Below are 26,290 nucleotides of genomic sequence, written 5' to 3' on the forward strand. Positions count from 1 at the left end.
GCAGGTAACAGTGTTTGCCGGATATTTGAGGACAACTTTACTTCCGACTTCCTGTGCAGCCTCATAGGATGCAAGACAGGAGAGGAATAATTAGAAACCCCTTCCAGCTCCCTGTTTCCCTTTTCCTTTCACAAAGTATTCAGGATAAACTGTTGGCAAAAGGAGTTTTTTTCATATTCTTCTGAAATATGAAGGAATGAGAAGTTAGTGTTTTTCGTTTTTGTTCAGTAAAGCTTTCCTGGGCACATGGCCTGTGGGATGGCATTTGTTGTCAACTCACTCAGCACACCCCAGCTAAATACACTTAGGGTGTAGGATGAGATTTTCCATTAGTGATAAGGTAGCAATGGGAAACAAAGAATAAAGCCTTCTGGAAAAAGTGGAAACATTTAGGTTGGTAGATTGGCACTCAACCAATTCATCTAGTGAAGGCCAGATTTTTGTTTGTTTGTTTGGCTTAGATGATTCCTCTACAAGGAAGCATTATTTCCGCACAATGTTTCCCCTGGGCAGCCAGGTGACTGTGCTGTACTCAGCCTGGGCTGTCGTTTATACACCCTCATTGAGAGCATCGGTGATGTGCTGTGATTCTACATGGTGTTCCGGGCTGCTCTGGGGAGCATACCCTTTGACCCCAGGGAGCTCTGAGCAACACTGTGTTGCTGAGGAAGGCTGTGGACCATTGTCTGTACATGAACTGGTATCTTCTCTGCCAATCATGGGAGGCTGAGTTTATGCAACCAAAATAAACTATTCATAATATGACAATCACAAAACTAAAACTGACTGCTCATTTTACAGGTTCTTGGGGTCATCCAAAAGTCCAGATGGGGTAACTCTGACCATGAGCCTTCTACCTTTGCTGGCGTCATTTAGACAGACATGGAGGTCTGAAATTCTGGGTGACTTATCTTAAGCTGTCTTTGTTTTTGCAGTCTCAAGACTTTTTAACTTGATTGTCCTCCACCATTTCAGGCTTAAAATGTCTAAAATGCTCTCCTGCTAAGTGGCTGCTCCTGCTGACCTGCTTGGTTTTATTGTTACCAGGTTCTCTCTCAGTCAAATGGACTCAAGCTTCAGTCCCTTTCGGTCCATGCTCTGTCTGTCAAAATACCTGACCATTCTCTCTTCACAATGTTTCTTGCACTTCCTTTCTAACACACACCCCTTAATTCAGGGTTCATGAGCTCAAATTTGAACTGTTTTTCCTATTTTCACATGCCATCAAATTCTTCACCTGTTATTTCCCTGTTCTAAAACTCAGGCCCCACCTGAGACCTACTCAGTGAGAATTTGCTTTTCCATAAGATTCCCTGGTAGATTTCTGCAAGATCAAGCCTAAGAAGCCCTATGCGATGGGCCAAGGGTCTGCCGAATCCTTAGTGTGTACTCTCTCATTTAATCTCTACAATCCTATGAATTAGCACTATTATTATCCCTCAGTATTCATGGGCAAATTGAGGCTTAATGACGATAAGAAAATTGCCTGAGATTAGGGGCTGAAGTTCAGGACACCTTGAGGAAATACTAATATGGAAATAAAAATGTGAACGAGCAGTTAGGACTGGATACTCTGAGGAGGTTAAGCTGAATTCTGCAGGACGAGTAAGAACTAGACAGGCTAAGAGAGAGGGGACGAGAATATTCTGGAGAGGTTAATAGCAGGTGCAAAGGCCTGGAGGTGGGAGAGAAATGGGAACATTTTCAGAACAGAGAGGAGTGCAGCGTGGTTGCAGAGCGGTGACTAATGAGGAGAAGGCTGTGACACAAAGGCCTTGGAACTTGCTCAGGAATCTTGTTTAACTTTAATGAGTGCCAAGGGGACCACTGAAGTAGTTTAGATTAGAGTCTAAGCGGCTCTAGGACCGCTCCAAGGAGAAGGGAATGAAGAGGGCATGGGTGAGGATGAAGCTGTGGGCTATCCACAGGGGTCTGGGTGGGGGTGTGTGTGGTCCAGCCAGGGGAGCACAGTAGAAATGAGATGAAATGAATGAGTGGGATTTTGCTGGAAGATACAACTGACAGGCTTCGGACCACATCTTCCTCAGCATCTTTGGCACAATCACTAAACAGGTAGAGAGCAGCACCCTCCACGTGGACACTAACAGAAATGCCATGGTGCATCTCCGCGGTCGAGTGGGGTCTCCCTCCCTCCTTCTCCCCATCCCACTTTCCTTCCTGCCTGCCCTCCTCTCCCCCTCTCAACATCCCTCTTCCTTCTCCCCTTCTCTCCTAGTGAGGATAAGGGATTGGGATTGGAAAACCATAACGACGTGTAAACTGGAAACTCTCTGGAAGTACAGTGAGCACTACCCTGTGCAGGTACAGCCGTGCATGCAGTCGGGCCTCCCTGATGTGTATCTTATACTCCAGGGGGAGCTGGCTCTGGGACATCCCAGATCCCATGGAGGGTAGCTACTGACCTGTAATATGTCCAAGGTGACTGTGGAGCGTGAAGAGCTGCATATTCAGGTTTGAGACTCAGCTTTGCCCTGATTCCTGCCCTCTGAACAGATGCCAAACTGTCCCTCTTGGGCCAGTGCAAATGGAGGAACAATTATGCTCCCTGGGCCTGTCAGCCTCCAGCATGGGGAGTCTCCTCTGACTGAGTGACTACATAAGGAAGGAGAAGCAGCTGACAGTGTTCTAGGGCTACCCAGCTTCCATGAAGAGAATACAATACCTAACATCAGTTATAAAATGTCATATTTCTTGTCTGATTTTTCTTATTGTTTTAAAAACACTGCAGAGAGTGGTGAATGGTTGAAGTTGGGTTTAAAGAGCAATTTTCCTTCTATCCTAAAAAATAGTAATTTTAGACAGTCACATGCAGAGTGACCATTCTCTCCCTGCTAAATAAGAATGTTTTAGAGATTTTAATTCAGAGCTATCTGCAAATCCTTTACAGATTTCATGCCTATTGATTATTTACATTCATAGCAGAGGGCTATGTTTTCACATGTAAATCCCAATAATTGTTTTTTTTTAACCATTGAAGATGTATGAAAATACATGTCAAACTAGGTTATCACATTTATTTTTCTTTTCCTAAAGAGGAACAGCTCTGTTCTTAGAACTCACATCAATTTAATTTATCAGCTGGTTTGTTTGTAAGTGGGATCATCTATCAGCAGAGGGGTATTTAGAAGCTGTCCCTCTGAAGACAGGTTTCTCTTCAAAATGCAAAAGGAATCACAGAGTGTTGCCTAGGCTGGTCTTCGTTGGCTGGAGGGTTTGTCGTTGTTTTCTACTGTCAGATGTTTTCACTCTTTGTTTTGTAACACAACTGTCTACCCACCTCCCTTGTTAAAAAATCAGTAGCAATAAGATCAACATAGTGGGCTTATTCCTCCTCTTGACTCAATGACTTGCATTGATCCTTAGTGATATTTGGATCAGCCTGTCTTTTGGCCACCTTTGGAGTGAAACAGAACCTAGTTTCCTTACACCATTCTGAAACTTGACAGCAAGGCTTGCCTTGGCTAAGGACGGGGTCTGGCATTCAATGCCTGCGGTACACCTGACGTATATGTGTCAAGCTTAATCGGTTAGCTGGGGACACTAGATGTCAGGAAAGAGCCAAAGACTCAAAAAACGCAACTCAACTCTTGGTTCATATGTTTAGGACGAATAATCCGATGAAGACTAAGGACTGCATTTTCCTCATTTTTTTTTCTGTACAATTTTATGTATCATTCTTAAACTGAAAATGTGACCTCATTTTCTCAGATTTCTTTCTCACCTTCCCTTCTCTATCTCCATCATCTTTGGAAGAAAAATCTCTCTATAATTTTCCAAACCTTTTAGAAAACTAGTAGAGATACTCAGTGACCTCAGGCCACCAGAAGGTGACTTGCAACCCTCCAGATGTGCTCCTGGATTTTCTCCCTCTAGAGAGTTCCCAATTGTATAATTGTACTAAGGAGTTGCCAAGTTGTTTTGGAGATGAGCACTAAATTCTCTGACAGAGATTTAGCTTGATGTTGCCTTTCAATTTCATTTGTATTCTGGTTTACAGATCATTTCCTAAAGCATATACCTGGCATTATATGCCTATTGGGAATTCATTGATTCAAAGATTGAATAGAGCTGTCAGGGAGTTTGGAAATCATCCAGTTTAACTTGTGACCTTTACATTTGAGCAACCTAGGGCCCAGAGAGATTAAGTGGCTGTGCAAGGTTTTATAGTGAGGTAGTGAGACAGCCAGAGCCAGGCCTCTGCATGCCCAGCTCATGGTCTTCAACCACCAGACACAACGAAACAGTCATCCACAACTAATTCACACGGCCTTCTGCCTACTCCATGCTTTTCTCTTTTTCTGTACAAAGACTCCACTTTCCTCTTCTTCCAATTTGCTGTCTAGCAGTTGAGAAACATACATTGTGGATCTCTTTGGCCTTCTTCTCAAACTTCTTGGACCAAAGCTATTCTAGTGTGAAACCAGGGTTGGGCCAGGAATCTATGAATAAATGGGTCACCAGCTACCAGTACACATTTTCTCTTCCTTTTCCTATACAGGTAACATGCACCCTGATTCTGTCCCCCAGATTAAAGCACTCAGCTTCAACTAGCATGCTCCATGCCATAAAAAGTTATAAGGACAGTGAGGAGATTCCCCAGACCAACCAGAACAAAACTCAAGTTGGAGCATGACCCAGCACAAGGGAGCAGCATGTGCCCAGAGGGGAGCGCAGAGGCCCTGCTGAGATCCAAACAAAACGAGCACCCTACAATACATTAACTGTGTAACAGCGTCTATTTAGTTACAGGATTGACAAATTAATAGGAAATGCTTTCCTTAGAAAGTGCCCTCTTATCCATCATCTGTGTGCCCATGTATTCACCTGCTTACCCACCAATCTGTCTAATCTTCTTGCTGCCTTATTCTAGAAAGGATTTGAGCAGCAGGCTCTAAGGAAATGCCTGGCAGCTCTGCCGTAACTGGAATAGTCCTACTGATGAGATCATCAAATACGAGAAAGCACAAAGATATTAATCTGATAATAATATCCATTTTATAAAACTTCATAGTATATAAATATTAATAAACATTCACAACTTTTTTTTCCTTTATGACCTTCTTCCTTTAAATATTAGGGTAATCTCTACCATTTCCTTTTAGTCTCTTTTTTCTCATTGTCTCTCTCTCTCAACATCAAAAGGAAATAGTAGGAATTACTCTAATACCATATACACACACACACATGCATACACACATATGTATATTAGAGACAGAGAGAGTTATTGCTTTCTTTGCAACTTTTGGAAATTATTCCATTGTAAAAACCCGAAAGCCTCAGTTGACCGACTCTATCCCCACATCGACAAAGTGTAAAATCATAAAGATTTTTTTTTTCCTACTAAGAGGACAGCTGGAGAGCAAAAATACACTGTCTTTCAATTAATCAGTCATGAGAAGCAATGGTAGGAAAACATCATGCATCATTCACAAAACACATGTAAAACAGCAGACATTTCACAGGCCTGTGTCAACAAAGGGCATTAGGACAGTTCCTCGGATTGTGACAAAGTAGACAGTCAATCTTTCCCCAAATTCAGAAACCAAATTGCAAGTCCTTACCTTGGAGGGCCTGTAAGCTATGAGTCTGTACGATAATGCAGAGCTGCAGGACCAGCTGTGGAGCACTTTCCAGAAAGGTGGCTAGCAAATGCAGCATACTCACATCCGCATACTCATATACCATTTTCCAGTAAAACCTCCATCTGTCATTCTCCCCACTCTGTCGGCTTCGAATACCTAAGTATATTGTGTGGAAATATCTAGAGAGAAAACATGGAGAATAAGAAAGAGATGAGTGATGATAGTTTATAATTCAAACTCCAGGGTTGTTCTTTTCTGCAAGCCACCATATGCAAGCAAGCACAAGAAGTAATTACCTTGCGGGCTTATGAGTTAAAGTTCAAAGTTACAATCCTGTAATTTGTCAATCCTGTAACTGCTTAAGAGTACCCATATTTGTAAATGCTCACTTTGAGAAGTCACTGCAATTTTAGTCCTCATAAAGACATTCTGCTCAATTGCAATATGAAGAAGTGTGAGGTGGAATGTGGTGGAAAATCAGGTGGAGAATGAGTTTGCTACCTTAAAGATCTACATACATTCTTTTTTGTCAGTTTCTTTATGTGCTCAACAGTGTTCATGAGGGGATTTCTCCTAGGACAGAATGAAAGTCTGAAGTACCAAAATGTATGTGCATATAAACCTTCTTATGCCTCAAAAAACCACTTTTTATTATTGAAAATTCCCAACATATACAAAAGGAGAAAAAAATAAAGTAATGCATCCACTATACCCTTCCACTCAGTGTAAGTACAGTTGATCCTTGAACAATGAGGGTTGGGATATCAATGTAGTTGAAAATCTGCATATAATTTTTGACTCTCCACTTCACTAATAGCCTATAGTTGATTGGAAGCCTTACTGATAACATAAACAGTCTATCAACACATATTTTCTATATGTATTATATACTGTATTCCTACAATAAAGAGAAAAGAAAATATTAAGAAAATCATAAGGAAAAGAAAATATATTAACTATCCATTAAGTCGAAGTGGATCATAAATGTCTTCATCGTCATCATCTTTACATTGAATAGGCTGAGAAGGAAGAGGAGGGGTTGGTTTTGCTGTCTCAGGAGTGGTAGACCTGGAATAACATCTGCCTATAAGTAGACCTGCACAGTTCAAACTTGTATTGTTCAAGGGTCAACTGGAGTTATCAACATATTGCCAATCTTTTTTATTTGTACCTCCACTTACATCCTGTCACCAAATTATTTTAAAGCAAACCCCGGGCATCACATTATTTCATCTATAAGTATTTTATTTAAAATAATTTTAAAACCAATATTGTGATCACACAAATAAAGACAGTAATTTCTTAATAGTATCAAATACTCAATGTTCATATTTTCCTGATTATCACAATTTTTTAAGTTTGTTTGAAATGCAGTCCAAACAGGATCCACATAAGATGATTATTTGGTATGTATCTTAAGTCTTTTTTATGACATGGATTATCCTTCCATGTCCTTTTGAATTTCTTGCATGTTTTCTTTGTCTTGATTTTAATGATTGTATTTGCACGGTGTGGTTAACATATCTATCCTTTGTGTTTTCTGCAAATGGGCAATTAGTGTCAGAATTTTGATCAGCTTCAAGTTCGACTGTTTTTGGCAGGTGATGTTGTGTACTTTCATCAGGAAGCACATCAGAATTAGTTCTATTTTATGATCTTACCATACACTGATGATATTGCAATCAAGGTTGCAAAATGGTGATATTCAGAGTCCATCATCCTTCTTTACTTACTTGTTAGAATACTTCTCCAGCTCTCTTGCCAATGTCTCTACAGAATTTGGTTGTCTGGAGCTTGCTGTCTGGTAGATCCCTCAAGAAAGGTACATAGGGATAATATTTCCTGAGCTCTTGCATATTTATAACAGTATGTAGCTATCAATCTTGCCGTGGGTGAGTATAGGCTGTTTTGGTTACACAGACCCAAAAGTTTCACAGTTTTAGTTGGAGATTGGTACCCACTTTTAGAGTCTGTGAATGAACTGCATTTACCTAGTGCAAAGATTTTCACATGTCAAGAGCGAAGGATAGCAGAGATACAACAAGGAAGTGCAGGAGCAGAAAATCCAGGCAAGCTTTTCACTGAAAGCTTAGGTTGGATGGATGTGGAATTCATGCATATTCCATGCAAGGTCCAAGATCTGCAATTTACTTATTTGAGCCCTTTAAATCTGTCACTTCGTTGTTTACTAGCCTAGTGTTCTTATGGAAAAGTCTGATAGAAATCTGACACTCATTCTCTTATAAGCTACTTGATCTTTTTGCTTGGAAGTCCCAAGCATATTTTGTTTCTTTTTAGAGATCTATGGTTTTATTAGAATGCACCTTGATATCGGCTGTTCTGCATCCATTTTCTGAAGACTGTGATGTGTATCTTCATTATATAGCTTCAGGTTTCCATGTGTAGTTTTAATTTTTCTTGAATGATAGCATTCAGTATTTTTTCTAATCCATTGCTTTGTCTTTCTTCTTGGGTGCCTCCTATTGATTATATATGCTATATCTTCTTTATTCTGTGTCTAACAGTTTCTTTTGAATCCTTCTAATCTCAAATTTCTTTTTGATTTTTCCTCCTCTCCATCTTCTATTCATCTTCTCACTATGGTGTGTGTATAGTGCCATATCCCTTCTAGTTGAGTTTTCATTTCTGTCCTGCTTTTTTTTTTTTTTAAATATAAAATTCTAGGCTGGGCATGGTGGCTCACACCTGTAATCCTAGCACTTTAGGAGGCTGAGGTGGGCGGATCACCTGAGGTCAGGAGTTCAAGACCAGCCTGACCAATATGATGAAACCCCCTCTCTACTAAAAATACAAAAATTAGCTGGGTGTGGTGGCACACGCCTGTAATCCCAGCTACTTGGGAGGCTGAGACGGGAGAATCACTTGAACCTGGGAGGCGGAGGTTGCAGTGAGCTGAGATCATGCCATTGCACTCCAGCCTGGGCAACAAGAACGAAACTCCATCTCAAAAAAAAAAAAAAAAAAAAAAAAAATTCTATACTGATGAGTTCTATCCATCATCCTTTGTGTCAAATACTACTTTTTTCTACTTATTTCTTTTATGAATTTTTTCAAATTCTGATTTATATTGTTCTTCATAGCTTTTACAATTTTAAAATTTTCTTTCAGCTAATTTAGAAGTATTTGCTTATGATTTTTATCCATTTTGTGCATGCGTTTTTTTTTTGTTTCATTGTCTACCGAAACATCATTAGTTTTCTTACTTTCTTTTCATTGTAATAATTGATAATTTTCTTGTTGCTAAGTTTTAAAAGTTAATTTAGTTTCCTATACTTTTAGGAGGGATGAGTGGGCCAGGATAGCTGAGCTGGTTTTACAGCTCTAACACACTCTTCTGGTGTTCTCATGAAGTGGTAAATAGAATCACTTGTTACTTTCTGCTATCAGCTGCCTCTGCTCCTCCCCCCTTTTATTTGGACATTCTCTTTCATGTTTTGTGGTTGTCCCTGTCCTGCTCAGTTTGGAATCTATTCCCAGCAGATTCTCCTCAGTATGGAGCCTTGTTTGGGAAAGGCCTTCAGTTTCTTAGTTAATGGGATTAAAGGACGCAGCCTGATCCAGTAGCATCAGATTTGATTGCACTGTGGCCTCCTCGGACTCACCCCTGCATTGGATCATTGAGAACACCCTCCCTCCATGTCTCTCCTCCTCCTCTGAGCTTGGTTCAGGGCACTTCCTAGGGAGTATCTGGTTCTCAAGGTCTTCTCTCTACTTTCTCCTGCATGGGTGTTGATATCACATTGGCTCTTATATGTTGTCACTAATTTGTCTCTAGGTAATTATGGGGGTATCTCAACACTGTTTTATCATCACAATTCTTCAGTTTTGTCAACCTAGTTGCTCTGCCTATTTTAATTCGATAATTTTGGTAGACTAAGGAATGATGTTGCCATTGTCACCATATTTGCAGAACATACCACTTTAAAACACAAAATGCATTTAATCATTCCCCTGAACCTTTGGCTGCTCTGTATGAACTCTAAGGTGAAGCTTGCTATCATGCACTTTACAGGGACTTCCATGGGCAGATCTCTTTCTCCCACAGCTCCACGGCTGCAGCTTGTGATGAGCTCAGTGCAAACTGCTGGTGTTTCCTTTCTTCTGCCTCCATGGCTGTTCACATACTTATGCTTGGAATAGCCCTGGAATAGCCTTTTCTGATTCTCTGACTGCCAGGCACATTTTTGAATAAATAGTCTCCATTCGATCATCACCAATCATCCTTGAATACTCCATGCATATGCAACCTATTTGTATTAGTTTCCTAGAGCTGCTTTAACAAAGTGTCACAGACTGTGGTTTAAATCACAGAAATGTATTATCTCCCAGTTCTGAAGACCGGAAGTCTGAGATCAGGGTGTCATCAGAGTTCATTCCTTCTGAAGCCTGTAAGGAAGCGTCTGTTGCATGCCGCCCTTCAGTAGTTTCTGGTGGTTTGCTGGCAATCTTTAGCATTCCTCAGCTTGCAGAAGCATCGTCCCAATCTCTGTCTTCTTCACAGGGCATTCTCCCTGTGTGTGTGTCTGTTTCTGTGTCTAAATTTCTTCTTTATATAACTACACAGTCGTATCGATTAGGAGTCACCCCAGTGATCTCATCTTCACTTGATCATGACAAAGATCTTACTCTATTTCCAAAATAAGGTCACATTCACAGTTATGGGGTTAGGACTTCAATATCTGTAAGGGAGGACACAATTCAACCCTAACGCTTTTCTATCAGTGTTTGATCTTGTTCACTCCATGACTTCTCCTCCCCTGTTTAGTGATTTCCAAGTCTGCATCTCAAACTCCAACCCTCACCTGAGATTCAAATCCATGTCCCCATCTGCTTTCCACATTTCCCGCAATCATATAAAAACAAACATATTCAAAGCACCTTGTTAGCCTTCTTTCTAAATTTGTCCCATTTGCTATTCTGGGAAGACACTTCCATCCATTAAGTTGTCCAAGCTAAATCTAGGGGACACTTTAGGCCTTTACCACTTACATCTAGTAACTATATTCTGGAGCTTTTATCTCTTCAATATATTTCTTTTCCTCTCCCTTTTCTAAAGTCAGATTCTTTGGGTTTCTATTTTGGTTCTTTAATCTACTAATGGTATGACTTTGGGCTTAAAATCTCTCTGCCTTAATGTGTCCATCTTTAAAGGGGGAAAATCACAGTACCAATCACATAGGTTGACCTGAGAATTAAATGTAATAAAAGTGAAAGACTCAGCACAGAGCTTGGTGTTAATAGATAGTAAGCATTCAGTAAATGCTAGTTCTTACTATTTATTGATTGACTTTGAAAACTCTAATGGATTCTTCCCATTGCTTCTAGTGTGACCTGTCTGTGACACACATTGAATCCAATTTCCATCACCTTTAAAACCTCAATGACTCCCCACTGCCTAGAAGATAAAACAGTAAAGTCAATCAATGCAAATGAAGGCATTTAAGTTTAAAACTTTTAGTTTAACCTTTCTTCCTAACCTTTGACTTCTATGCCCCATCCCATATTCTATGTTCCCACACTCATTGAAACACTCCCTGCTCCTTGGAGATGAATCCACACCTCGTGCCTTTGCTCATGTGGTTCTCCTGCCCTGGAATGCCTCTACACATTCCTTATCACGCTGGAATCTCTACTATTTTATAATACTCAAGAATTCCCTCCCCCTTGGCCTCTCTCCCCACCCAGCTAAAACTGGCCATTCCATTGTTTGAGCCCAAACTATCTTTATTCAGACTTTAACCAGGGAAAAGTAACATTATTTTTGTATGTATTCATCTGTGAGTTCATCTCATATTCTAGAATATAAACTCCCAGAGAGGAAAGAATGTCATTTGTCTTTGTACCCCTATAAAGAAACATCTGGCTCAGTGTCTGATGATTAATAAGCATTCAATTAACATGCATCCTTTTATGGATTCAATGAGTATGTATTGAACACATGCAATATTTGCAATTTTGTGTTTTTGTCCAGGGGAAACAGGAAGTCACTGGACAGATTTGAATGGAAAAGTAGGGAATCTGACTTGCATTTTAACAAAGTTGGTTATTGCATGGAAAATAAAGGATAGTAGGGCCAGGAGAGAAGTAGGGGCATTGGCTGGAAGACTAGTGCAATAATCCAGGTGAGAAAAGATGCTGGCTTTGATCAGGGGGGCCAGTGATGTTGGCTGTGTGAAGATGTAAGAGTGGGCTATCTTGTGAAGAAAGCACAGACAGCATTTGCAGGGAGTAAACAAATTAATGAACAAATGCTCTACTTCCTTGCAATTCTAACAGAAGGTTTAAATTCAGGACCTCCACAGTCAGTAGAACTCCCACAAATGCCTCCCTGAGCTATTTTCTTTTTAGTTTTTTCCCAGGAGAAGGCTATGTATACTCCCAGCTGTTTGCTTCTATAGGCTAAAAAGCTACAAACATGCTCCCCAGGGACTTGAACTCTTCTGGTACAATGAGACGTTTGTTTTTGTAGCACCTTGAGCTCACAGTTAATCTGATCCTGGTGACAGGTTTCTTCCAATAGAATGAAACAACCAGTATTAGGTTTCACAGAGTTTCACATAATAAGACACAAAATCAAACCTTCTAATACTACACATAAAGAGTTCAAACATCTATAAACCAAGGATGGCAAAAAAAAAATAAAAAAAGCTATTTTCAGGTCCTGAATGGGGAGTTTTTTTGTTTTAATTTTGGTAAACTATATATAACATAAGATTTACCATCTTAATTATTTTAAGTGTACAGTTCAGGAGTGTGACGTGCAATCACATTGCTGTGCAAACATCACCACCACCCATCTTCAGAAGTCTGTTCACCTTAGAAAATGGAAACACTGGCTGGGCATGGTGGCTCATGCCTGTAATCCCAGCACTTTGGGAGGCCAAGGTGCGTGGATCACTTGAGGTCAGGAGTTCGAGACCAGCCTTGCCAACATGGTGAAACCCCATCTCTACCAAAAATATAAAAAATTAGCCAGATGTGGTGGCGCACACATGTAATCCCAGCTACTTGGGAGGCTGAGGCAGGAGAATCACTTGAACCCAGGAGGCGGAGGTTGCAGTGAGCTGAGATCGTGCCACTGCATTCCAGCTAGGGTGACAGAGTGAGCCTCTGTCTCAAAAAAAAAAAAAGAAAGAAAAATAAAAGAAAACATAATCTCTGTATCTACCAAACAACAATTCTCCATTCCCCTCCTTCCCCAGCCCCTGGCGACTACCATTCTACTTTCTCTCTTCTCTAGATTTAACTCTGGATGAATCTCTGGATTTAACTACTCTGGATATCTTCTCTGGATATAAGTGGAATCATACAGTATTGGTCTTTTTGTGACTGGCTTATTTCATTTAGCATAATGTCCTCAAGGTTCATCTGTGCTATAGCACGTGTCAAACTTTACTTTTAGATGGGGAGTTTTAAAATGCCTGAATTTTTGATGGAGGAAAGACCTCTATACAACATAGCAACTCCTTGATGGATCCAGCTTACAAAGAATGACACAGGAAAATATTCTAGAATAAGGCTGCATCTATCAGCCTGGAAGTCCTGCCCTTAGGAAGCAGGGGCAGGTGGGTCATGTGAAGTGCCAGGCTGATGTCCTGCACATGCTCTTGCTCTTTGAAAATAACTATAGACAAAGGGCACACACAAATTCACTCAGGATTAGCTATGAGGATATACAGCGTTGTGTTATTTATAGTACAAAATAATGGTTAAAACCCAAATGCCCAATGATAAGGTATTAAACAAATTATAATACATCCATTCATTGTATATTGTTAAGGCAAAAGGCAGGTTAAAATAGTATAGCCAATGTACCCCATTAATAATTTTAAGCGTGTGTGTGTGTATGTGTGTGTGTGTGCACACAGAATAAAATTTAGGATATTTAACACCAAAATATTAAAGTGATGATCTCTCAGTGGTGGGATCATGTGTTATTGTTATTTTTGAAATTCATAAACAATGCTGTAATAAACTTTCATGTAGCTGAAGTGCTGAAATAGCTTTCATATGTTTTAAGCTTTTGATATATATTGTAAAATTATTCTCTAGAAAGACTGTACTAATTGGTAGTGATAAGTGTCCTTATTTTCTTAAACCCTTATGTATTATCATTAAAATTGCCAATTATATGGGTGGACAAAACGCATGTTCGATTAGTGACTTTTATTCTTACTGAGGTTTAACATTCGTTGGTGTGTATTAGCCTCTTGTATTTATTATTCTGTGATTTGCCTGAACGTCATTTTCAATTTTAATGTGTTAATTTTTTGGGCCCTGATCCTCAAATTTGGGTTATTTAACACAGACCATGGTAACCAAATCATTGACAAATTCCTACCACATATTTTATACTATAATATTCTAGCTTGGACTCAGAGGATGCAGAAGCTGGAGGGATGTAGGGATCAGATGTCCAAGGTGATATGGCTGAGAAATGGAAGCTGGGCCAAGGTCCCAGATATCCCAATGCCAGGTTCCGTGATCACACATTACATCTGTCCAGCTTGCATTATTCTGGAATTCACCATAGCAAAAACACTCAGATGGTAGTTACTGCATTTCCCAGTCTTCTATGTGCTTTTTTGCTGAGAGATGATAGGTGCAGAAGTTAAGGACTTCATTTCTGAACAATCATGGCTCTGTCATTCCAGAACTCTGGGGAATTACTTTCTAATTTCTAAACTTTAGGTTTCCATCCTGTTAAAAAATGACTAATTAAAAATAAGATGAGATGATGTACATAAATTACCCAGTAAGCAATAAGTAAATATTAGATGTCAGTGAAAATAAGTTGGTTTGTTTCAGGAGTAAAATGGAAAGTAGCAAGGATACCTTAATCTTTGGATTTTCCTTTCAGCTACCTGGGCTCCAAGACATCTTGAGGCTCACTGATTTGTGTGGGTCAGCTTATGTCAGAGAACTCAAAGACTGTGGCAACCATTCTCTCTTTCCTCTCTCTCTCTCTCTGTCTGTCTCTATCTGTATTTTTTTTTATTTTATTATTTTTTTTTTATTATACTTTAGGTTTTAGGGTACATGTGCACAATGTGCAGGTTTGTTACATATGTATCCATGTGCCATGTTGATTTCCTGCACCCATTAGCTCGTCATTTAGCATTAGGTATATCTCCTAATGCTGTCCCCGCCACCCCCACCCCCCACCCCACAACAGTACCCGGAATGTGATGTTCCCCTTCCTGTGTCCATGAGTTCTCATTGTTCAATTCCCACCTATGAGTGAGAACATGCGGTGTTTGGTTTTTTGTCCTTGCGATAGTTTACTGAGAATGATGTTTTCCAGTTTCATCCATGTCCCTACAAAGGACACGAACTCATCATTTTTTATGGCTGCATAGTATTCCATGGTGTATATGTGCCACATTTTCTTAATCCAGTCTATTGTTGTTGGACATTTGGGTTGGTTCCAAGTCTTTGCTATTGTGAATAGTGCCGCAATAAACATACGTGTGCATGTGTCTTTATAGCAGCATGATTTATAGTCCTTTGGGTATATACCCAGTAATGGGATGGCTGGGTCAAATGGTATTTCTAGTTCTAGATCCCTGAGGAATCGCCACACTGACTTCCACAATGGTTGAACTAGTTTACAGTCCCACCAACAGTGTAAAAGTGTTCCTATTTCTCCACATCCTCTCCAGCACCTATTGTTTCCTGATTTTTTTAATGATGGCCATTCTAACTGGTGTGAGATGGTATCTCACTGTGGTTTTGATTTGCATTTCTCTGATGGCCAGTGATGATGAGCATTTCTTCATGTGTTTTCTGCCTGCATAAATGTCTTCTTTTGAGAAGTGTCTGTTCATGTCCTTTGCCCACTTTTTGATGGGGTTGTTTGTTTTTTTCTTGTAAATTTGTTTGAGTTCATTGTAGATTCTGGATATTAGCCCTTTGTCAGATGAGTAGGTTGCAAAAATTTTCTCCCATTCTGTAGGTTGCCTGTTCACTCTGATGGTAGTTTCTTTTGCTGTGCAGAAGCTCTTTAGTTTAATGAGATCCCATTTGTCAATTTTGGCTTTTGTTGCCATTGCTTTTGGTGTTTTAGACATGAAGTCCTTGCCCACGCCTATGGCCTGAATGGTATTGCCTAGGTTTTCTTGTAGGATTTTAATGGTTTTAGGTCTAACATTTAAGTCTTTAATCCATCTTGAATTAATTTTTGTATAAGGTGTAAGGAAGGGATCCAGTTTCAGCTTTCTACATATGGCTAGCCAGTTTTCCCAGCACCATTTATTAAACAGGGAATCCTTTCCCCATTTCTTGTTTTTGTCAGGTTTGTCAAAGATCAAATAGTTGTAGATATGCGACATCATTTCTGAGGGCTCTGTTCTGTTCCATTGATCTATATCTCTGTTGTGGTACCAGTACCATGCTGTTTTGGTTACTGTAGCCTTGTAGTATAGTTTGAAGTCAGGTAGCGTGATGCCTCCAGCTTTGTTCTTTTGGCTTAGGATTGACTTGGCAATGCGGGCTCTTTTTTGGTTCCATATGAACTTTAAAGTAGTTTTTTCCAATTCTGTGAAGAAAGTCATTGGTAGCTTGATGGGGATGGCATTGAATCTATAAATTACCTTGGGCAGTATGGCCATTTTCACGATATTGATTCTTCCAACCCATGAGCATGGAATGTTCTTCCATTTGTTTGTATCCTCTTTTATTTCATTGAGCAGTTGTTTGTAGTTCTCCTTGAAGAGGTCCTTCACATCCCTTGTAAGTTGGATTCCTAAGTATTTTATTCTCTTTGAAGCAATTGTGAATGGGAGTTCACTCATGATTTGGCTCTCTGTTTGTCTGTGATTGGTGTACAAGAATGCTTGTGATTTTTGTACATTGATTTTGTATCCTGAGACTTTGCTGAAGTTGCTAATCAGCTTAAGGAGATTTTGGGCTGAGACAATGGGATTTTCTAGATATACAATCATGTCATCTGCAAACAGGGACAGTTTGACTTCCTCTTTTCCTAATTGAATACCCTTTATTTCCTTCTCCTGCCTGATTGCTCTGGCCAGAACTTCCAGCACTATGTTGAATAGGAGCGGTGAGAGAGGGCATCCCTGTCTTGTGCCAGTTTTCAGAGGGAATGCTTCCAGTTTTTGCCCATTCAGTATGATATTGGCTGTGGGTTTGTCATAGATAGCTCTTATTATTTTGAGATACGTCCCATCAATACCTAATTTATTGAGAGTTTTTAGCATGAAGGGTTGTTGAATTTTGTCAAAAGCCTTTTCTGCATCTATTGAGATAATCATGTGGTTTTTGTCTTTGGTTCTGTTTATATGCTGGATTACATTTATTGATTTGCGTATGTTGAACCAGCCTTGCATCCCAGGGATGAAGCCCACTTGATCATGGTGTATAAGCTTTTTGATGTGCTGCTGGATTCGGTTTGCCAGTATTTTATTGAGGATTTTTGCATCAATGTTCATCAAGGATATTGGTCTAAAATTCTCTTTTTTGGTTGTGTCTCTGCCTGGCTTTGGTATCAGGATGATGCTGGCTTCATAAAATGTGTTAGGGAGGATTCCCTCTTTTTCTATCGATTGGAATAGTTTCAGAAGGAATGGTACCAGTTCCTCCTTGTACCTCTGGTAGAATTCAGCTGTGAATCCATCAGGTCCTGGACTCTTTTTGGTTGGTAAGCTATTGATTATTGCCACAATTTCAGAACCTGTTATTGGTCTATTCAGAGATTTGACTTCTTCCTGATTTAGTCTTGGGAGGGTGTATTTGTCGAGGAATTTATCCATTTCTTCTAGATTTCCTAGTTTATTTGCATAGAGGTGTTTGTAGTATTCTCTGATGGTAGATTGTATTTCTGTGGGATCGGTGGTGATATCCCCTTTTTCATTTTTTATTGCATCTATTTGATTCTTCTCTCTTTTCTTCTTTATTAGTCTTGCTAGCGGTCTATCAATTTTGTTGATTTTCTCAAAAAACCAGCTCCTGGATTCATTAATTTTTTGAAGGGTTTTTTGTGTCTCTATTTCCTTCAGTTCTGCTCTGATTTTAGTTATTTCTAGCCTTCTGCTAGCTTTTGAATGTGTTTGCTCTTGCTTTTCTAGTTCTTTTAATTGTGATGTTAGGGTGTCAATTTTGGATCTTTCCTGTTTTCTCTTGTGGGCATTTAGTGCTATAAATTTCCCTCTACACACTGCTTTGAATGTGTCCCAGAGATTCTGGTAGGTTGTGTCTTTGTTCTCGTTGGTTTCAAAGAACATCTTTATTTCTGCCTTCATTTCATTATGTACCCAATAGTCATTCAGGAGCAGGTTGTTCAGTTTCCATGTAGTTGAGCGGTTTTGAGTGAGTTTCTTAATCCTGAGTTCTAGTTTGATTGCACTGTGATCTGAGAGACAGTTTGTTATAATTTCTGTTCTTTTACATTTGCTGAGGAGAGCTTTACTTCCAACTATGTGGTCAATTTTGGAATAGGTGTGGTGTGGTGCTGAAAAAAATGTATATTCTGTTGATTTGGGGTGGAGAGTTCTGTAGATGTGTATTAGGTCCACTTTGTTTAGAGCTGAGTTCAATTGCTGGATATCCTTGTTAACTTTCTGTCTAGATGATCTGTCTAATGTTGACAGTGGGGTGTTAAAATCTCCCATTATTATTGTGTGGGAGTTTAAGTCCCTTTGTAGGTCACTGAGGACTTGCTTTATGAATCTGGGTGCTCCTGTGTTGGGTGCATATATATTTAGGATAGTTAGCTCTTCTTGTTGAATTGATCCCTTTACCATTATGTAATGGCCTTCTTTGTCTCTTTTGATCTTTGTTGGTTTAAAGTCTATTTTGTCAGAGACTAGGATTGCAACCCCTGCCTTTTTTTGTTTTCCATTTGCTTGATAGATCTTCCTCCATCCCTTTATTTTGAGTCTATGTGTGTCTCTGCACGTGAGATGGGTTTCCTGAATACAGCACACTGATGGGTCCTGACTCCTTATCCAGTTTGCCAGTCTGTGTCTTTTAATTGGAGCATTTAGCCCATTTACATTTAACTTTAATATTGTTATGTGTGAATCTGATCCTGTCATTATGATGTTAGTTGGTTATTTTGCTCATTAGTTGATGCAGTTTCTTCCTAGCCTCGATGGTCTTTACAATTTGGCATGTTTTTGCAGTGGCTGGTACCGGTTGTTCCTTTCCATGTTTAGTGCTTCCTTCAGGAGCTCTTTTAGGGCAGGCCTGGTGGTGACAAAATCACTCAGCGTTTGCTCGTCTGTAAAGTATTTTATCTCTCCTTCACTTATGAAGCTTAGTTTGGCTGGATAGGAAATTCTGGGTTGAAAATTCTTTTCTTTAAGAATGTTGAATATCGGTCCCCACTCTCTTCTGGCTTGTAGAGTTTCTGCCGAGAGATCAGCTGTTAGCCTGATGGGCTTCCCTTTGTGGGTAACCCGACCTTTCTCTCTGGTTGCCCTTAACATTTTTTCCTTCATTTCAACGTTGGTGAATCTGACAATTATGTGTCTTGGAGTTGCTCTTCTCGAGGAGTATCTTTGTGGCGTTCTCTGTATTTCCTGAATCTGAATGTTGGCCTGCCTTGCTAGATTGGGGAAGTTCTCCTGGATAATATCTTGTAGAGTGTTTTCCAACTTGGTTCCATTCTCCCCGTCATTTTCAGGTACACCAATCAGACGTAGGTTTGGTCGTTTCACATAGTCCCAAATTTCTTGGAGGCTTTGTTCATTTCTTTTTATTCTTTTTTCTCTAGACTTCCCTTCTCACTTCATTTCATTCATTTCATCTTCCATCTGCGATACCCTTTCTTCCAGTTGATCGCATCTGCTACTGAGGCTTCGGCAATCTTCACGTAGTTCTTGAAACTTGGCTTTCAGCTCCTCCATCTCCGTTAAGCCCTTCTCTCCATTGGTTATTCTAGTTATCCATTCTTCTAATTTTTTTTCAAAGTTTTTAACTTCTTTGCTATTGTTTTGAATTTCCTCCCGTAGCTCAGAGTAGTTTGATCGTCTGAAGCCTTCTTCTCTCAACTCGTCAAAGTCATCCTCCATCCAGCTTTGTTCCATTGCTGGTGAGGAACTGTGTTCCTTTGGAGGAGGAGAGGTGCTCTGCTTTTTAGAGTTTCCAGTTTTTCTGCTCTGTTTTTTCCCCATCTTTGCGGTTTTATCTACTTTTGGGCTTTGATGATGGTGATGTACAGATGGGTTTTTGGTGTGGATGTCCTTTCTGTTTGTTAGTTTTCCTTCTACCAGACAGGACCCTCAGCTGCAGGTCTGTTGGAGTTTACTAGAGGTCCACTCCAGACCCTGTTTGGCTGGGTGTCAGCAGCGGTGGCTGCAGAACAGCGGATTTTCGTGAGACCACCAATTCAGCTGTCTGATAGTTCCTCTGGAAGTTTTGTCTCAGAGGAGTACCTGGCCCAGCGAGGTGTCAGTCTTTCCCTTCTGGGGGGGTGCCTCCCAGTTAGGCTGCTCAGGGGTGAGGGACCCACTTTAGGAGGCAGTCTGTCCGTTCTCAGATCTCCAGCTGCGTGCTGGGAGAACCACTACTCTCTTCAAAGCTGTCAGTCAGACAGGGACGTTTAAGTCTCTGGAGATTCCTGCTGACTTTTTGTTTGTCTGTGCCCTGCCCCCAGAGGTGGAGCCTACAGAGGCAGACAGGCCTCCTTGAGCTGTGGTGGGCTCCACCCAGTTCGAGCTTCCTGGCTGCTTTGTTTACCTAAGCAAGCCTGGGCAATGGTGGGCGCCCCTCCCCCAGCCTCGCTGCCGCCTTGCAGCTTGATCTCAGACTGCTGTGCTAGCAATCATCGAGACTCCGTGGGCATAGGACCCTCCGAGCCAGGTGCGGGATACAATCTCCTAGTGTGCCGTTTTCCAGGCCCGTTGGGAAAGCGCAGTATGAGGGTGGGACTGACCCGATTTTCCAGGTGCCATCTGTTACCCCTTTCTTTGACTAGGAAAGGGAACTCCCTGACCCCTTGCGCTTCCCGAGTGAGGCAGTGCCTCACCCTGCTTCGGCTCGCGCACAGTGCGCTTCACCGACTGTCCTGCACCCACTGTTTGGCACTCCCTAGTGAGATGAAAGCGGTACCTCAAGCGGAAATGCAGAAATCACCAGGCTTCTGTGTCGCTGGGGCTGGGAGCTGGAGACCGGAGCTGTTCCTATTCGGCCATCTTGGCTCCCCCTCCTCTATCTGTATTTATCTAGTTCTATATCAGTCTATCTGTATCCATCTCTATCTCTCTATCTGTATATCTGTCTATATCTCTATGTAAACATCTCTATCTACTTATCTCTCTGTGTCTGTTACTCTATCTAGATCTCTATCTATTTCTGTATCTTTCTTTCTCTTTTATCTATCATCTCTCTCTCTCTTTCTGTCTCTCTTTGTGTGTGTGTGTGTGTGTGTGTGTGTGTTTATATATGTCTGTCTCTCCCTCTGTCATCTACCTATCCATCATCTATTCATCCAATCTATCCAGGTCCTTCCTGGATTGTATTGTAACCCCATGTCCCATATTGTAACCCCATGTCCACTTCTGACACTGGGGATAGGAGGATGGCTGACAGCCAGTCCCTGGAAAGTGACCCTTTGCACACTTGAAGAGAAAAGCCAAGCAGTCTTGTCTCCTTGGAAACTGTGCTGATTGTGTCTAGAAAATATTCCTTCCTTCTGGTTCTCATAGACGATATCCTCTGAGCCAGAATCACTCTCCGAGAAGGCAGGGATGGCCGTCCCTCCCTCACAGGCTTGTGGGGATTAGATGGGAGGATGTGCCTGGCACACACAAGCCTCACTCATGACAAGCACGCTGCTGTGAACCGTGGCCCTTGATATTCTGGATTCCTCTATATTGCTGGTCTTTTCCCCCCTCATAACTGAGGTGATTTGACGTCTTTAGTTCTCGTCATTTTCTCTAGGCATGTTATCCTGCATGGTGTTTTGTCACATTGGGTTAGATCAGTCTGTTAATCAGGATCTGGGCTTCGACTGACCTTCCAGAGGAGAAGACGAAGATGTCACCATCCTACTGAGAAAGAAGTTGATTTCTGGGCTTCCTGAAATCCAGGGAATCCAGGCTGGGGGCTAGGTAGGGTGGAGGTTGGGGCTCGCTAAGGTTTTCCTTTTTCGGATTCCGCATGGATGAAGGAAAATATCTCTAAAGAGGTTGGTCAGGGAAGTTCACAGTAATGAAAAGCTTTAGTTCCACTTAGATATTTATACAGATGGCAGAGAGGAGTCACAGAAAGCCATATACACAGTTAAAAATTTAGCATAACTACCACAGAGTATCATTAAAGGAGGAAAAAAGTTTCAAGGCCTTGCCATCAAGGATGAAATATGCCATGAGTATGAGAGAACAGTGGATTAAATACCCAGCTCTCATTAGCGCTAATGGGAGATGTTCCCGATAAAAGCCCTCTCTGAAATGTCAATGTGTTCTGCCTCCTCTTCAGAGGTAAACACATTTACAAGACATTTGCTTTCCTTACCATATGACTGATTCATTTTCTCATATGGTCAGTCTTATTATTTATTGCCTTGGGAAGCATGCTAAGGGAAGATGTAGTTTTATTTACATCACAAAGGTCACCAAGAATTCTGCACTGACTTTATCCACGTAATCTCAATCCAACAACATCTTGACTTTGTGATTTCCTTTGCATTTTTGAAGACGTGCATGAAAACACACATACATAACTCCCCACTACACCTTGCACATGGACACCTATACGTAACCCATCCCCTCCACAATGCAGGCACAAAATCAAGTCCAGTGTGATTCTGAACATGTAAATTGCATTTAAATTCTCAGCTCCTTTTCATCAGTATTTTCCAAGTGCTAAACAGCACCATGGACTCAAATCACAGCCTCCTATGTCACTAAGTTCAGACTGAAACATAATATGGCCTAAGTGACAAGCTTGGCAGGGAAATCTCAAACATTTGGTATGTCAAAGATCACATAGCTAGTACATATTTAATCTAAAATTGAAATGATTGACATAATCCTTACATTACTTGTGGGGAAATGGGATGTATGTAAGTCATGTTTCAGACAGTTCATATGTAAGATAAATATTTCAATCCCTAAAAAAGATTTGACCAAGTGTTACATTAACTGCTGATATATCCATAGCTAATAAGAAATCATTAATACCTATGATGATACTATGCAAATATATTCTAATATTAAATTTTATTTTGCTGTCTTTTGTACATTAAACTGGCTGTTATCAGCGGTTATTTTTACGGTCTGAAAAATACAGAGTGAAATCTGTGCAGAAGAGCTTTAAATAAACAAAACATTACTAAACAGTGATTCCAGCAAGTGATATTTTCTTCTGTTGCCTGGCTACAAAGCTTTCTAAACACACACACACACACACACACACACACACACACACACACACACACATAACCTCAACAGGTTTCTGTTTTTGTTACTCTTAAGAAAATTGTATGACTTGTCATCCTAAGAAGTTCTTTATTGGGTAAGCTAAGCAACAACGACACTCACAACACCACCTTGTTTTAGTACCAGGATATTAGGCTTCTGCCATCTCCATTCTGTGGTGAATAATAGTAAAAATAACTTAAAATTCTGGCCTATATTCTATGGTAGAACATTTTTCTAGTGGCTCTTGTTTCAAGATTAGACTTTATTTCCCACTAATCATCCAAAGGAAGAAAAAAACTATGTGAATTGAGGGAGAAAGAATGAATCGGGGCTGAGTGTGGTGGCTCACACCTCTAATCCCAGCAATTTGGGAGGCCATGGCAGGTGGATCACTTGAGGTCAGGAGTTTGAGAATAGCCTGGCCAACATGGTGAAGCCCGTCTCTACTAAAAATATAAAAAATTAGCCGAGTGTGGTGGTGCGCGCCTGTAATCCCAGCTACTCAGAAGGCTGAGGCAGGAGAATCACTTGAACACAAGAGGCAGAGGTTGCAGTGAGCCAAGATTGTGCCACTGCACTCCAGCCTAGGTGACAGAGCAACACTCTGTCTCAAAAAAGAAAAAAAAAAAAAGAAAAAGAAAATGTAAACTCTACACCCACTAAACAACAATTCTCCATTCCTCCTCTTTCCCCAGTCCATGACAAACACGATTCTACTTTCTGTCTTCTCTGGATTTGACTACTCTAGATATCTTCTCTGGATATAAGTGAAATCATGCAGTATTTGTCTCAAAAAAAAAAAAAGTGAATGAACTGGATGGCCTTCTATTTGACACAGGCATTAGGGGTCATGGTCATAGGGGACAGTTGGGGCTGTCTCCCACCCTGAGAGTACCAGAGCAGGCTGTGACCCACACTCCACTCTTCATTGTCATTGTCGCAGTGCCCTGAGCACACCACCTCTCACCAGAGGCACCAAACTTCTCCCAAAGCAATGAGTGTGCATGTAATGTCCCGCTCATGCTGATGTTATGAACATTCACAGCAGGAAAAGGGACATGGGGAATATACACAGGGCCTTCCAAGAAATCCTTGAACCTGACTGCTTTTTCCTTTTTAAACACACTTTAATTTTTCTTCCCAAGGGCAACACTGACTCTCAGACTAATGAGGCTTTAGGTGTCTCTGCACACACTTGACCCATGAGCTGCACTTTGATCGCCTCCATCTCCTTCCTAGATAGAAATAAGGAGAATTAATTTCAGCCCTCAAAGAAGAACATATTTCAGTGACTACACATCATGGCATATGGCATTGTAAGCTTACACAAAGTACAGTCATACTTATTCAGCATCTTGTATTTCATAAAGGCTTCTTTTTATTTATTTCCTTTTTATTCTTTTATTCTTTTTTTTTCTTTTTTTGAGATGGAGTCTCACTCTGTCACCCAGGCTGGAGTGCAGTGGCATGGTCTTGGTTCACTGCAACCTCTGCCTCCCAGGTTCAAGTGATACTCCTGCCTCAGCCTCCCAAGTAGTGGGGATTACAGGGATGCACCACCACACCCAGCTAGCTTTTGTATTTTTAGTAGAGACAGGGTTTCACCATGTTGGCCAGGCTGGTCTTGAACTCCTGACCTCAAGTGATCCACCTGCCATGGCCTCCCAAATTGCTGTAATCTGCCCACCTTGGCCTCCCAAAGTGCTGGGATTATAGGCATAAGCCATTGCACCTGGTCCTCTTTTTATTATTATGTGAAAACAAGATTTATCTATGGGATATGTTTTGCTTAAACTGTATACATATCTCTCATGAAGATATTTTTTACATAAGTAGTTACTCTTCAGGTATTTCCTAGACCTAGAGGAGGAAGTAATAGAAGTTTTTTCTCTATTAAATAATTTCTCCTGTAATGGGCACTATGGCCAGGGCCTCTTGGGCAACTTGGTGAATCCGGCTGAAATAGGAGAGGAAGTTACTGAACTTGGAAGGAAGGTTCTCTATGCACTTGCATTGCCTCATTGCAACCATACCTAACAAAAGCAGCATTTCTCCCCAAATTATTCTTCTGTAGACCTCCTACACGCAAATATTTTAATAGTAAAATGTGTATTCAAATGGAGAAGAGTGGCTTGAAGTAAATAGAGTAGTGGTTACTATTTCACATAATATTGACATGGTGACCGTGATCCAAGTCTTCAAATGATTAAGAGGCTACTGGCAGAAATTATTAGCCACATTAAAAAAAAAAAAACAGACAGGGTTAACAGAATATTTGTTCTCGCAACTCAGGAAGCAGTGATCGTGATAGAATCAGAACCTTCATCCTAAGCCCTGTTCAAGTGATTTTATGATAAATAAGGAAAGCACCGAGTGTCTGTGTGTGTGTGTAGTGGTTCATTCTTTTTAAAGTCACAACACTACCTTATAGCATTTTACTGCTTGACTTTAGCAGATTTATGGATGTTTGTAGTTTTAAAAGATAACTGAAAAATCCATAGGTCTAGGGTGCCTGACCCATCACATCCATTGGGCAGCCAAGTAGGGAGGGGAGAGAGAGAGAGTGGGGGCGTAACAACTTGGGGTGTTGTGTGTTTCCGGTGGCCCTGAGGTCCTGTCTGAAGTGTCCAGAAACAGTGCACATCACAGGGATTGATTTCACCAGCAAAGTGCTGACTTCCAAGAGCTTTGATGCTTAGAGCATCTACAGCCACACAACCTGCACCTGCCACACCCCATCTCATCTGAACGCTTTCAGAGATTTAGGTCCAAATGCAATCATTTTGTGTTCTTTTTAAGGCAGTGTATTACTGTGCACATTATTGTCTCATTATAATTGTATTATTTATTCATTCATTTATCCATTCTAGGGAAGAAGAAATTCAAGCTGCGTCTCTCCAGAATCTTGTCAGAATTAGAAAGCATAAAATACAGTGTTGTGCAAAGATGGAGAACAAAAGAACCCAACGTCCAGCTAGACGGTCTGAAATACTTTAGTGGTTGTGAATAGGAGAACTTTCTTGAAAGCAGCAACGGCCCTTCTCTGCATAAGCCCAGGCTGCAGCGGCCATTAACTGTGCCCTCTGGAGCAAGATTCTGGGAGGAGAGCAGACAATGTTTGTCGGCTCCCAGTGTACATTGGCAGGTTTGGTCTACAGTTTATCACTGTTTCATGTGGGCAGCTAATTTCTGAGAGTGGAATGCTGAAAGGCTTCATGGGCCAGCATTTCAGAGGCTGTGAGACCAATTCAACAGGAAGAAAGCATCTGAGCTCCCTGTGCCAAC

At 40.8% G+C, this 26,290-nt stretch overlaps 1 protein-coding gene across 3 annotated transcripts in view; it reads right to left on the reverse strand.

The window, feature by feature from the left end:
- The window catches only part of XKR4 (XK related 4), a 419,899-nt gene that overhangs the window by 161,342 nt on the left and 232,267 nt on the right, over window positions 1-26,290 (reverse strand). For all 3 annotated transcript variants that reach the window (XR_009214762.1, XR_009214761.1, XM_058443748.1), the window contains exon 2: window positions 5,583-5,782. Coding sequence is in view for 1 of the 3 variants with exons in the window: in XM_058443748.1 (XP_058299731.1) it covers window positions 5,583-5,782 (200 nt within the window). In the remaining 2 variants the exon portion in view is untranslated. The remainder of the gene's footprint in view (window positions 1-5,582; window positions 5,783-26,290) is intronic.

This window comes from Hylobates moloch, unplaced genomic scaffold, assembly GCF_009828535.3.
Source record: "Hylobates moloch isolate HMO894 unplaced genomic scaffold, HMol_V3 SCAFFOLD_9, whole genome shotgun sequence".
NCBI lineage: Eukaryota > Metazoa > Chordata > Mammalia > Primates > Hylobatidae > Hylobates > Hylobates moloch.